Source organism: Dendrobates tinctorius, unplaced genomic scaffold (assembly GCF_039654945.1).
Source record: "Dendrobates tinctorius isolate UK_male_01 unplaced genomic scaffold, ASM3965494v1 ptg000197l, whole genome shotgun sequence".
Taxonomy (NCBI): Eukaryota; Metazoa; Chordata; class Amphibia; order Anura; family Dendrobatidae; genus Dendrobates; species Dendrobates tinctorius.
This window is the reverse complement of record NW_027361864.1, coordinates 4,003,574-4,017,458: the sequence shown is the minus strand read 5'-3', so window position 1 is coordinate 4,017,458 and position 13,885 is coordinate 4,003,574. Positions and strand designations below refer to the sequence as shown.

At 42.0% G+C, this 13,885-nt stretch overlaps 1 protein-coding gene across 5 annotated transcripts in view; it reads left to right on the top strand.

The window, feature by feature from the left end:
* The window catches only part of UNC13B (unc-13 homolog B), a 409,040-nt gene that overhangs the window by 69,104 nt on the left and 326,051 nt on the right, over positions 1 to 13,885 (top strand). For all 5 annotated transcript variants that reach the window (XM_073553139.1, XM_073553142.1, XM_073553141.1 and 2 more), the window contains exon 4: positions 1,110 to 1,209. In XM_073553139.1, the coding sequence (XP_073409240.1) occupies positions 1,110 to 1,209 (100 nt within the window). The remainder of the gene's footprint in view (positions 1 to 1,109; positions 1,210 to 13,885) is intronic.

Below are 13,885 nucleotides of genomic sequence, written 5' to 3'. Positions count from 1 at the left end.
TCATAGAACTTTATGAGCACCAACTGCCGTCTCTTATTTCGGTAATGTAATAATCTGTCTTCACTAGAAACAGGCTTTACCTGTGAGTTGAGAGTGAACGATGAGTTCAGAAGGGGAAAGAAACAGGTTTCTCTGATAAAAAATATATCACAAAGTGTCTTATTTTTATGTGTACCATTGATTTCTGGGAAATAAATAAAATGACGGTTACTCTTTTAAGACAAAAACTTGATTTAAACAATAGGTCATCGTTCTGTTTAACATAGAAAGAGGTTTGTCTTTCACATTATTCATATTCCAACACTTTTTTAGATCTAAGAACTTGACTTATCTATATTATTCATCTGTTTACTTTTTCTTTCTTCTTTGTGTTCTTTTTCTTTTTCTTTTTTCGACATTTTGGGGCTTTGGAGCGAATTATTAGTTTTCTAAAGAAGATAATAGAAATTGCCAGCTCTGTTACTTTTTTTGAAAACTCTGTTCTTTAGTGATCCTTACGAAACATGAAAAAAAACCTCAAGTGCATATAAAGTAGCTGACGCGTTTCGGACAGTGCAGGTCCTTACTCATTGTGACAAGTAAGGCTGTGTGTCGTCTGAAACGCATCAGTTTTACATGAGTTTGTGATTTTTGTTTTTTAAATGTTCATACTGCGTGATGATTAATAAAGGACAGTTTTAACGAAAGTTAGAGAGCTGACAATTTCTTTCATCTTGGATTTATGCCTGTTCTCGATCCTCCGAGAACTTGGGGATGAATGAGTGGGATGGGGGGCTGTTTTAGAGACTTTTGTTTTCACTGATATTTTTAGTCTTCTTTAGAAACAGTCTTAAGTTACAATTTTAACTCCTTCCAGGAGGACAACAGTATCTAAAAACAATAAATGTACTAAGTATTGTTAGCTGCCAGGGGGAGAAGGAGACTGATTCTGTTCTCAGCTGCATAGACTAGACTAGAAGCAGTGCTAAATGGGGCAAACTCAAGAAAGTGTGAAAATATTTGTGTTTTTTTTTCTTCCCAGAAATGCTGTTTCACATTTCGAGCCTAACTCCTGTAATAACCTGGTGTCCTTCTTTCTTTCTTTTTTTTTTTTTTTTTTTTTCTTGTAGATAAATTTAACACTTATGTAACTTTGAAAGTCCAAAATGTGAAGAGCACAACGGTGACAGTGAGGGGAGACCAGCCCTGCTGGGAGCAAGACTTCATGTTGTAAGTGGCATTGTCCTATGTGGTCAGTTTCTACAGGGAAATTCAAAGACTCTGGGTTATCCTCCGGAGCTGCACTCCTAATTGTGCAGGGGTTTTCACAATTATTTAGATAGCCTTCCTTATTCCACTTAAGTGCACTGTTGGACGTGTGCTCTGGGAACACTAGGTGGCATGCCTTGTGCAGACAGTGGGCCAGCAGGGAACGCAGATAAGATCTTACCACACAATGGCTAGCAGGCAGCAGAATTATGATTGCTGCTCTGTGTATGCATACACGGCTGAACTGATCATCAGAACCACTGTTGGCGTCCAGGATAAGCCTATGATGGGACTTGCCTTTGCTGGGAGTTCCTGACTGCTAAATGGATCATTCTGCAGAAGAAGCGTTGAGTATATCAGTCCGTAGAGCTGGGGTGGCTCTGCAGTCTAAATCACCGGCTTGCGTGTTCTTGCTGTATAACTTGTCACTGACTAAGCACACTAGCCATATTTACCATGACGTCACCTGGGATTGCACCAGCATTATAAACACTGGCAGCCGCCCTGTGTGACTTCATAGGTAAATATGGACTTTTCAGCTTATCTTTAGCAATTAAGCAATTAGTTATATCTGGAGACTTCTACCGACCAGTCACATTTATAATGTATGGTATCTGACGTGGTGTGAGTGGTGGGATGTCCATCCTATAGGTTTTATATATAGAAGTAGTGGTATGGCTGTACAAGGCATCTCCTCCTAATTAAAAGGATACCTTATTTGTAGGGATACGATATGCCATTCAGGAGAAATTGAGTGTAGAAGTTATACAGTGGGGCAAAAAAGTATTTAGTCAGTCAGCAATAGTGCAAGTTCCACCACTTAAAAAGATGAGAGGCGTCTGTAATTTACATCATAGGTAGACCTCAACTATGGGAGACAAACTGAGAAAAAAAAATCCAGAAAATCACATTGTCTGTTTTTTTTTCATTTTATTTGCACATTATGGTGGAAAATAAGTATTTGGTCAGAAACAAGCAATCAAGATTTCTGGCTCTCACAGACCTGTAACTTCTTCTTTAAGAGTCTCCTCTTTCCTCCACTCATTACCTGTAGTAATGGCACCTGTTTAAACTTGTTATCAGTATAAAAAGACACCTGTGCACACCCTCAAACAGTCTGACTCCAAACTCCACTATGGTGAAGAACAAAGAGCTGTCAAAGGACACCAGAAACAAAATTGTAGCCCTGCACCAGGCTGGGAAGACTGAATCTGCAATAGCCAACCAGCTTGGAGTGAAGAAATCAACTGTGGGAGCAATAATTATAAAATGGAAGACATACAAGACCACTGATAATCTCCCTCGATCTGGTGCTCCATGCAAAATCCCACCCCGTGGGGTCAGAATGATCACAAGAACGGTGAGCAAAAATCCCAGAACCACGCGGGGGGACCTAGTGAATGAACTGCAGAGAGCTGGGACCAATGTAACAAGGCCTACCATAAGTAACACACTACGCCACCATGGACTCAGATCCTGCAGTGCCAGACGTGTCCCACTGCTTAAGCCTGTACATGTCCGGGCCCGTCTGAAGTTTGCTAGAGAGCATTTAGATGATCCAGAGGAGTTTTGAGAGAATGTCCTATGGTCTGATGAAACCAAACTGGAACTGTTTTTGGTAGAAACACAACTTGTCGTGTTTGGAGGAAAAAGAATACTGAGTTTACCTACTGTAAAGCATGGTGGTGGAAACATCATGCTTTGGGGCTGTTTCTCTGCAAAGGGGCCAGGACGACTGATCCGGGTACATGAAAGAATGAATGGGGCCATGTATCGTGAGATTTTGAGTGCAAACCTCCTTCCATCAGCAAGGGCATTGATGATGAAATGTGGCTGGGTCTTTCAACATGACAATGATCCAAAGCACACCGCCAGGGCAACGAAGGAGTGGCTTCGTAAGAAGCATTTCAAGGTCCTGGAGTGGCCTAGCCAGTCTCCAGATCTCAACCCTATAGAAAACCTTTGGAGGGAGTTGAAAGTCCATGTTGCCAAGCGAAAAGCCAAAAACATCACTGCTCTAGAGGAGATCTGCATGGAGGAATGGGCCAACATACCAACAGTGTGTGGCAACCTTGTGAAGACTTACAGAAAACGTTTGACCTCTGTCATTGCCAACAAAGGATATATCACAAAGTATTGAGATGAAATTTTGTTTCTGACCAAATACTTATTTTCCACCATAATATGCAAATAAAATGAAAAAAAAAAAACAGACAATGTGATTTTCTGGATTTTTTTTTCTCAGTTTGTCTCCCATAGTTGAGGTCTACCTATGATGTAAATTACAGACGCCTCTCATCTTTTTAAGTGGTGGAACTTGCACTATTGCTGACTGACTAAATACTTTTTTGCCCCACTGTATGTAAATAAGGTATGGGGTGTGTCAGTGCACCAGGAAGAAGAGCACTGACACGCCCCTGTGCACTTGCTGCCTGTTTTTGATTTCTTTTCTAGCTTTCCCATGGCTGGCACATTAGATCTCTACAAATAAGATATCAATTTCTATTGGGGGACAAGCTACTACACAGCCATACCACTTTTATATGTGAAAATGTGCTGAAAATTCATCTTTTAAGATGTCAAAAGCCCTGTACATCAGGTGACACACAGAAATCATTTCTACTTCCTGTCCGAATAATACTATCATCCTTACTAACTTTCCTCCAAATTAACATTCATATCTCCATTGTCAGGCGCTTTGCCCCACATCCACTACAGTTTATGCACGTGTGTGTATATGAGGCGCACTGCATTTAATGAATTGGGCACATTTCACAAGTCCTGTCAGTGACTGGAGCAGCTTTCCGGCGTGATGCCATGTGCACACGTAGTGGAAGGTGCTGCGGATTTGGAAAAATCCATAGGTAAATCCGCAGGTCAAAAGACCTGCGGATTAGCCTGCGGTTTGACACCTGGACAATGGAGCAGGTGTAAAACCGCTGCGGATTCCGCACAAAGAATTGACATGCTGCGGATTGTAAACCACAGAAAAATCAGCAGCATGTGCACAGCGTTTTTTAATTTCCATTGAATACAATGGTACTGTACAACGCAGCAAAATCTGCTGCGGTTCTGCAAGGCCAAAAACGCTGCGGATCCGCCGCAGAATCCGCACCGTGTGCACATGACCTTAACTTGCGCACAGCAAAGGTGGTATAATTTTTCTCGACTTTGATGTGTGAAGGTGGGCACACCCCATCCAGTTCATGCTCCGCCCATTTTAACGATTATGAAAATGCCAAATTTTGCAAAAACTTTTGTGCAAGTCACAAGTTTTGCAAAAATGTAGCTAGCTAAGTTTTTAAAGTGTTTTATGCTTAAAAAAAATATTTTTGAGAACTTAAATCGAGCAGGTTTTCTGATGTGTTAGATGGTTACTAATATAAAGAAGTGAACACCTGGCAGCACATTCTGGGCAGATATAAGAAGTGGCATGAGATCATGAGATGAGGCCATCTTGGTAAATGCCGGTCTTTCTATCTTTTTAGGTTATATGTTGCCATCTAGTGGCCAGCTGTTTAAAACTGCAACATTAGATGAGAATTTGAATTTTTTTTTTTCATAATATATAAATATATATATATATATATATATAACACGTCATAGTAAAGTTACATGAGGTTGAGCTGGACTTAATAGTATTTAACATGCAGGGCGAGTATAGCAGGTGGGGGTCTCCATGTGACGGACATCCCTTTCCTCCGCTTATCGTTCTCATTTACTAATGTCTATAGGCATTTTAGTTAATAATTTCCTGGTAGGGTGTAAAGACCTGATCAAATATTGTTCTGGAGGTTGCTATAAATCATCCTTTTCTTCTCTCACAATATTTGTTAATATTTATTTATTTTTACTTTTAGAGAGGTTGTCCTCCACCGAACAACTTCTTTCTAATGGTCTTAGTGGGCTTTATCAATTATCCAAAATCGATCCTGGTTTCTCAGACTGTTGCCGGTCCTCTGCTCTGATTTTTTTTTTCCCCCCCACCGGTCTAATGACATAAATGATGTCATGTGACCGCTGCGGCCAATTGTTGGCTGCTGATCGGCTGCAGCCTTCATAATTCTCTCCAAACGGATGTACAGTGTTTATACTCGGACCTTTGTCATCCAAGTGAAAGAGAGGAGTGGGACCAGTCTGGGTGGTGTGCGAACATATAAATCCCTTAAAACGAATTATTTATTTTATACATTAAAAAACACCTATCCCAGTGAAAAATGGCCAATGCCAAAAATAACCAGACCTACGCTGGGATGCTACATAGCCCTATTCTAAGGCTCACTGATACCTTCCTAGCCGTGGAGGTTGGTACCCTAAAAACGAGAATTGGCGCCCCCACTTAACGTGGACTATCCCTCACTCCCCTACTAGTCCCTTTTCAGACAGGAGGGAAAATAATAATCTGATAGTGCAGAAATGAAACTTCAAAATGCCCTAAGCTCAAGCAAAACCTCAAAACAATTAATGTTGTCCTGATAGAACCCCCACACAAGGGTATATTAACCAATAAATTGCTTGTCATATGCAGGTATGCCCTTCTGATATTATAGCAATGAACATTAAAGTTGCCTTAGGCTACAGTAGGACCCCAGGATACTATTAAAGATAAAAAATCTAATACCTCCACATCATGACCATATGTGACAGACTAATATGTCCAACAGACAGATAATACAAATTAGCCCCTCTCAAGGGTATATTCAGAATCATAGTATAATAAACAAAGTCACTTATGTGCAGGTCAACCCCGACGCGTTTCCCCGCCTGTAGCGGTTCATCAGGAGGATCAATCAATAAACGTCATATCCATATATGATACCCAGTCTGGGTGGTAAGTATAGATTTTTGTTAAAGGAGATGTCCAGGCTTTGGGCTCAAGTCTGTAGTCAGTCTGAGCAGACTAGTAAATCCACACCGCGCGCACTGTCAGGAATCTCTGGTGCTGCCAGTCTTCATGTGACACGAAGTATGCGATTTGCATACATGCGGTCGCGTGCCAACTAGACATGAGCATTCTAGCTCAGAACAAGTGAATGGTACAAGAGCCGACACGTCTAGTCAGCATGTGGCCGGAAGCATGCAAATCTCGCATACTTGCGGTCACGCGCCCATCAGTCTGAGAATCCTTACCGCTCTGTGAGGAGTCACATAGTGACTGTAGACTTGGCCCCAAACCTGGACAACCCCTTTAATTTATAAAGCACTCTGAGGCCAATAATACCGGGTTGTGGACAACCCCTTTAAATTGTAGTAGTACTACTATTAGTAGTATTATTGCTGCTGCTAATATTTTCACTACTAATTTGACTATTGTTACCATTATTATTAGTACTATTGTTAAGCTTACTACTATTATACTAATATTAGTACTAATTTTACTATTACGATCATCAACCTGAGACTTTTTTTTCCTGTTTCAAGTGACAGGGTGAAACGATTTCTGTTTGTAGGACAGGGATGAAAGCGCAATGAATGTATGTTCAGTATGTATAAATGCAGAATCTTTTAATCTGCCATCTGTGCCGGGGAAGGTCATGACGGCAGTAGCACTGAGCCGCTTCCCTTCCGCCACTCTCTTGGGTTGGACGCACTGCAGATGTGTGTCTTGGTAATTGCTACGTTAAAACCTCCGTGTTGAGTGTAGCTCCATAATTACATATGTGGTCTTAACCATTCAATGTTCCTTATATAATATACGTATATTGTAAGGCTAAGTGCACACGTACCGGAACTCTCGCGGAAATTACCGCGAGAATTCCGGAATTCCAGTCCGCGGGAAAATCGCATTTTAAATTCCCGCGATTTTCCTGCGGAAAAACTAGCATTTTGCAAGCGTATTTGGCTTGCAAAATGCTAGCGTTTTCCAAGCGATCTGTAGCATCGCTTGGAGAACTGATTGACAGGTTGGTCACAATCGTCAAACATAGTGTTTGACGAGTGTGACCAACTTTTTACTACTGAGGCTGCCTATGCAGCATCAGTAGTAAAAGATAGAATGTAAAAAAAATAGTGTTATTCTCACCCTCCGACGTCCCGCGCATCCGTTCCCAGTAATCCTTTGCGAAAATGCCCGCGATGACGTCCGTTCTCGCGGGATCGCGACGTCTCGCAGTAATTCGCGATGACGTCGCGCGAATGACCGCGAGACTTCGCGATCCCGAGAGAAGGGACGTCATCGCGAGCATTTTCGCAAAGGACTACTGGGAACGAGAGCGTGAAGAGAAGCGGGAAGGCTGCGCGGGACGCCGGAGGGTGAGAATAACAATATTTTTTATTTTTAAATTCTATTTTTTACAGGGATATGGTACCCAAAGCCTGGAGGACAGTTTCCTCTCCTCCGGACCATGGGTACCATCCGCAATTGTTCTGCTTACTTTCCGCATGGTGTGCACAGCCACATGCGGAAAGTAAGCGGAACAATGCATTCCTATGGGTGCGGGATCGCCGCGATTCCGCAAATTAATGAGCATGCTGCGGTTTTTACCACGAAGCGATTCCGCCGCTGTAAAAACCGCAGCATTAGCACAGCATTGCGGAATCCCATAGGAATGCATGGGATGCTTATTTTTCGCGTTTTCGCGGCAAAATCGCGCGGTTAAAACCGCCACGGAAACGCGAAAAAAACACCACGTGTGAACTCAGCCTAATGTGGCTGTCGGACACATAGTGGATTGGCGATATACCTGGGTAATGTTTTAGTACATCTAGGAATAAAAGGGGTTAAAAAAGCCATGATAGATTGTTTGTGAGCAGCTGGAGAGTTGGGAGAGTGGACTGCTCACCATATCTCCACCCCTGGGTGTGGTTCACTTTGTAAATTGAAACGTGTGTGTTTCTGGAGGTGTGCAGATCTCCTGGATTGAGTGCCTTTCCTAAGGCGAGCACTATTGTATGGACCTGTTGCTTTGTTTTACTTTGTGCTGGACGAAGCCTGTATTTGGGTTTCCTGTGATGTGCTTTGAGGCCTGAAATAAACCAGCCGGACTTTAAACAGAAACATATTGTATTTCCTTTTATTTGTATTGGAACAACACAAAAAAATGAGGAAAAGGCAAATCGGACATAATTTCTCACAAAACCCTTAAAATTGTTGTCACCCTCAACTTAATATTTGGTTGCACACCTTTTGAAATTAATAATTGCAATCATTCGCTTCCTATAACCATCAATGAGTTTCTTACACCTCTCTCCTGGAATTTTGGACCACACTTCTTTTGTAAACTGATCCAGGTCTCTCATATTTGAAGTCGCCTTCTCTCAACAGCAATTTTAAGATCTCTCCACAGGAGTTCAATGGGATTTGGATCTGGACTCATTGCTGCCACTTCAGAACTCTCCAGCGTTGTTTGCATCCTTTTCTGGGTGCTTCTTGAAGTATGTTTGGGGTCATTGTCCTGCTTGAAGACCCATGACCTAGAACAAAAACCCAGCTGTCTTACACTGGGCGCAACATTACGACCCAAATCCTTTGGTAATCTTCAGATTTCATGATGCCTTGCAACCAGTGCAAATGCAGCAAAACAAACCTCTATGAACCCCCTCCATATTTGACTGTCGGTACTGTGTTCTTTTCTTTGTAGGCATCATTCTGTTTTCGGTAAACAGAAGAATGATGTGCTTTACCAAAATCCTCCATCTTGGTTTCATCTGTCCACAAGATTATTTCCCAGAAGGATTTTGGCTTATTACAGTAAATTTTAGCAAACTGCAGTCTAGGATTTTTTATGCCTGTGTCAGCATTGGGGTTCATTCTGGGTCTCCTACCATAGTGTTTCATTTCATTCAAATGTCAACTGATGTTTCACACTGACACTGATGCACCCTGAGCCTGCAGGACAGCTTGAATTTTTTGGGAACTTGAATGGCGCTGCTTATCCAGCATCCAGACTGTCCTGCGTTGCAACCTTTGATCAAGTTTTCTCTGTCGTCCACATCCAGGGAGATTAGCTACAGTGCCATGGGTTGTAAACTTCTTTATTTATATTATGACAAAGGAACATCACGATCTCTGGAGATGGACTTGTAACCTTGAGAATGTTGAGAACCAAAATTGTTCAAAAATATCAAGTCCTCGGTCAGTTCTCTTGTACTCCTTCTGTTCTCCATGCTTAGTGTGGCACGCAGACACACAAGGCAAAGCTTGAGTCCACATCTAACCTTTTTATCTGGCTTCAGATGTGATTTTCATATTGCCCACACCAGTTACTTGCCACAGGTGAGATTTGAATGGGCATCACATGTATGAAACAAAAGTTGTTTACCCACAATTTTTGAAAGGTAACAACAATTTTGTCAGGCCAATAAGCAAAATTGTCACTTCGGAGAGGAAGAGGACTTGAACTCTACTGCCACCTATTGGATGTAGCAATCCTACAAGTCAATAACCTTGGAGGATTGCTAGTTCCAATAGGTGGCACTAGAGTTCAAGTCCTCTTCCTCTCTGAAGAGACTATTTGCATAGAGATATAGAGAGATATATTATATAAAGCACAGGTGGCTTAGTGGTTAGCACTGCAGCCTTGCAGCTCTGTGGTCCTGGGTTCAAATCGCACCAAGGGCAACATCTGCAAGGTGTTTGTATGTTCTTAGGCTTCTTCCGGGTTTTCCAATTTCCTCCCACATTCCAAAGACACTGAAAGAGAATTTAGATTGTGAGCCCCAATGGGGACAGTGATATCTGTAAAGCTCTGTGGAATTAATGGCGCTACATAAGTGAGTAAAATAAATATATATATACATACACACACACACACACACACACACAGTAGATGGCTACAGTGAGGAAAATCGAAAGGAGAAAGTTGGATACACTGCCGATTTTTGCAATTTTTCCCACCTACAAAGAACTCTCTCTAATTTTTATCATAGGTATACTTTAACTGTGAGAGGCAGAATCTTAAAATAACCAGAAGATCACATTGCATGGTTTTTACCTTATTGAATTGCATTTTATTGCATGAAAGAAGTATTTGATCACCTACCAACAAGCAAGAATTCTGTCTGTCACAGATCTGTTAGTTTTTCTTTAAGAAGCCTCCTGCTCTGCAGTCATTATTTGTATTAATTACACCTATTTGAACTTGTTACCTGTATAAAAGACGCCTGTCCACACAATCAATCACACTCCAACCACTCCACCATGGCCAAGACCAAAGAGCCATCTAAGGACACCAGGGACAAAATTGTAGACCTGCACAAGGCTGGGATGGGCTACAGTACAAAAGGCAAGCAGCTTGGTGAGAAGGCAACAACTGTGTTGGTGCATTTATTAGAAAATGGAAGAAACACAAGATGACTGTTGGTCTTCCTCGGTCTGGTGCTCCATGCAAGATCTCGCCTCGTGGGGTAAAGATGATTCTGAGAGAGGGCAAGAATCAGCCCAGAACTACACGGGAGGACCTGGTCAATGACCTAAAGAGTCTCAAACATTACCGTTAGTAACGCACTACGCCGTCATGGATTAAAATCCTGTAGGGCACCGAGGTCTCCCTGCTCACACCAGCACATGTCCAGGCCCGTTTGAAGTTTGGCAAAGACCATCTGTATTATCCAGAGGAGGCATGGGAGAAGGTCATGTGGTCAGATGAGACAACAATAGATCTTTTTGGTATCAGCTACACTCGCCGTGTTTGGAGGAAGAAGGATGAGTACACTCCCAAGAATATCAACCCAACCGTGAAGCATGGTGGGAATAACCTACTTTGTGGGTGCTTTTCTGCAAAGGGGACAGGACGACTGTGTCATATTGAAGGGAGGATGGATGGGGTCATGTATTGCGAGATTTTGGCCAACAACCTCCTTCCCTCAGTAAGAGCATTGAAGATTGATTGTGGCTGGGTCTTCCAGCATGACAATGATCCGAAATCCACAGCCAGGGTAACTGAGGAGTGGCTCCATAAGAAGCATTTCAGGGTCCTGGAGAGGCCTAGCCAGTCTCCAGGCCTGAACCCAAATCTTTGGAGGGAGCTGAAACTCAATGTTGCCCAGCGACCGCCCCGAAATATGAAAGATCTGGAGAAGATCTGTATGGAGGAGTGGGCTAAAATCCCTGCTGCAGTGTGTGCAAACTTGGTCAAGAACTACAGGAAACATCTGACCTCTAATTGCAAAGAAAGGTTTCTGCACCAAAAATTAAGTTCTGTTTTTCTATTGTATCAAATTCTTATTTCATGCCAAAAATGCAAATTATGTAAAAAACATACAATGTGATTTTCTGATATTTACTTTTAGATTCTGTCTCTCACAGTTGAAGTGTACCTATGATAAAAATTACAGACCTCTCCATTATGTGTAGGTGGGAGAACGTGCAAAATCGGAAGTGCATCAAATACCGTATTTTTCAGATAAGACGCACTTTTTCCCCTAAATTTTGGGGGACAATGTGTGTGTTATAATGCGAATGTACCTTACCGGCTGCCGTGGAGCAAGGCCCTAGGGTCGCCACTGGAGGAGACAAGAGTGGAGCATTACTGCAGGCCGCAGGATGAGGAGGAGGGGGTGTTCAGAAGTGCGGCGCGCCGCTTCGGGTGTTCGGTGGTGCGAGGGCTCTGCCGACATCTTGTGAAAGATCTCATCTCCTGAGATCTTGGTGCCGAGATCTCCATCTGCGCATGTGCCGACCCCGGCCGGCAGCCATTTTCCCGGAGTCCAGTCCACCACATAGGAAACCATGGAACAGAGGGGGCTCTGGGCTTTCACAAGATGTCGGCAGAGCCCCCGCAGCACCGAACACCCGCAACGGTGCGCCGCACATCCGAACACCCCCTCATTGTAGCCTGCAGCAACGCTCCACTCTTGCCTCCTCCAGCGGTGACCCTGGGACCCCGCTTCACCGCAGCCACCACCCCCAGTGAGCAATAAGACACATGAATTATATATAGGAAGCACCACCATTTTATTAAAAAAACAAGTTGTGTTTTTTTTTTTTTCCTATTTTTCTCCTCAAAATTTGGGGTGCACCTTATATTCAGCATAATACGGTACTTATTTTCCCCACTGTAGATATAAAGAAATAATATATATAGAGTAAATATATTCTATAAGTATACTCTATTTCTCTCGCTCTCTTTCTCGCTCGCTCCGTCTTATTCTCATAATTATTGATTAGTCCTGAACATCAGCTTGGAATAATTTTAGCCTATTCCTTTCTTCAAAACATCTTCACCTCTGTTAGGTTGGTGGGTTTTCTCCCATGAACTACTTGCATCAGGTCCTAACACATAAGATCAAGACTGTGACTTGACCATTCCATAACTTTTACTTGATTCTTCTGTAACCATTCTTTTGTAGTATTTGTTCATTTTAAGTCATTGTTGTCTTATGGCATGATTCATCTTCTCTTGAGATTCCACTCATAGACAGATGTCCTGACATTTTCTTCTAGAATTTGCTGGTATAATTCAGTATTCATTGTTCCATCAATGATGGCAGCCATCCTGGCCCAAACCATGATAGTATTATCACCACCATGTATCACAGATGGTATGAGGTTTTTATGTTTTTTCTTCTTTCAAACCTAAAACTTCACTTATTTTGTTCTGCCCACAACACATTTTCCCAGTAGCCTTCTGTCTTGTCCAGGTGATCTTAAGTAAACTGCAGATAGGCAGCAATGTTGTGTTTTGTTTTTTTTTGTTTTTTTTTAAAGCAGTGTTTTTCTTATAGCAATCCTGCCATGTCCACCATTGTTGTTCAGTGTCCTCCTGATGTTGTACTCATGATTATTAACATTAGCTAATGTGAGAGGCCTTTAGTTGCTTAGCGGTTGCCTTGAGTTCCTTTGTGACCTCATAGACTTTTATACATCTTGTTGGAGTGATATATGTTTGATAACTGACTGACTGCCTGGGAGTGTAATAATGCTCTTGAATTTCCTCTAGATATATACAATCTGTCTGGTCTGACTGTATTGGTGTAGCCCAAACTCTTTTTAGCTATGTTTTTTAACCTTTTTCAACCTGATGACCATCAGCAAGTCGCCTTCTGGTCTCAGAAATCTCCTTTGTGACATGAGACACTTCTACAAACGTGTTGTGAGCATCAATCAGACTTCACTCACACCCGATTGTCATTCCATTGATTTGAGAACGGCAGATTCTAATTTCAACTTCAGATTATCAAATAATCACTAAAGATTCCCATACTTTTACCAATTACACATATGTGAATGGATTCTTTTCCTCATAAAACAATTCTAATATTACTTATTTGCTTGATTTATTTTTAGGTCTGGTAGGAATATCTGATATAGTTTTAGATCAAATTTAGGCAGAAATTGAAAAATCCTAAAGGATTTGTAAACTTTCAAGCACTACTGTAATTGGAATATTGCAGGGAACCTGTGAGCGTAGGAACGCTGTGTAACCTACCGGCATCATGGTATCGTCCAGGAGGAGTTGACTAGACTGATGGCTTTCTGGGAGAAGATTCAGTATGGCTTGTATTGTATTCCTTTGACATTTCTACTCTGCTGAAGTGTCAAGTGGGTGGTCCTAATTGGTGATTGACAATATTCTCTAAATATATGTGCATAAAGCACAAGCTGTTAATCTGTAAGTGTGCCCGCCCACTGGACTCCTAAACAGGAATTTCAATGACTAATATGAAAGTTGGACTCTTTCTTCTCCATAACCTAATG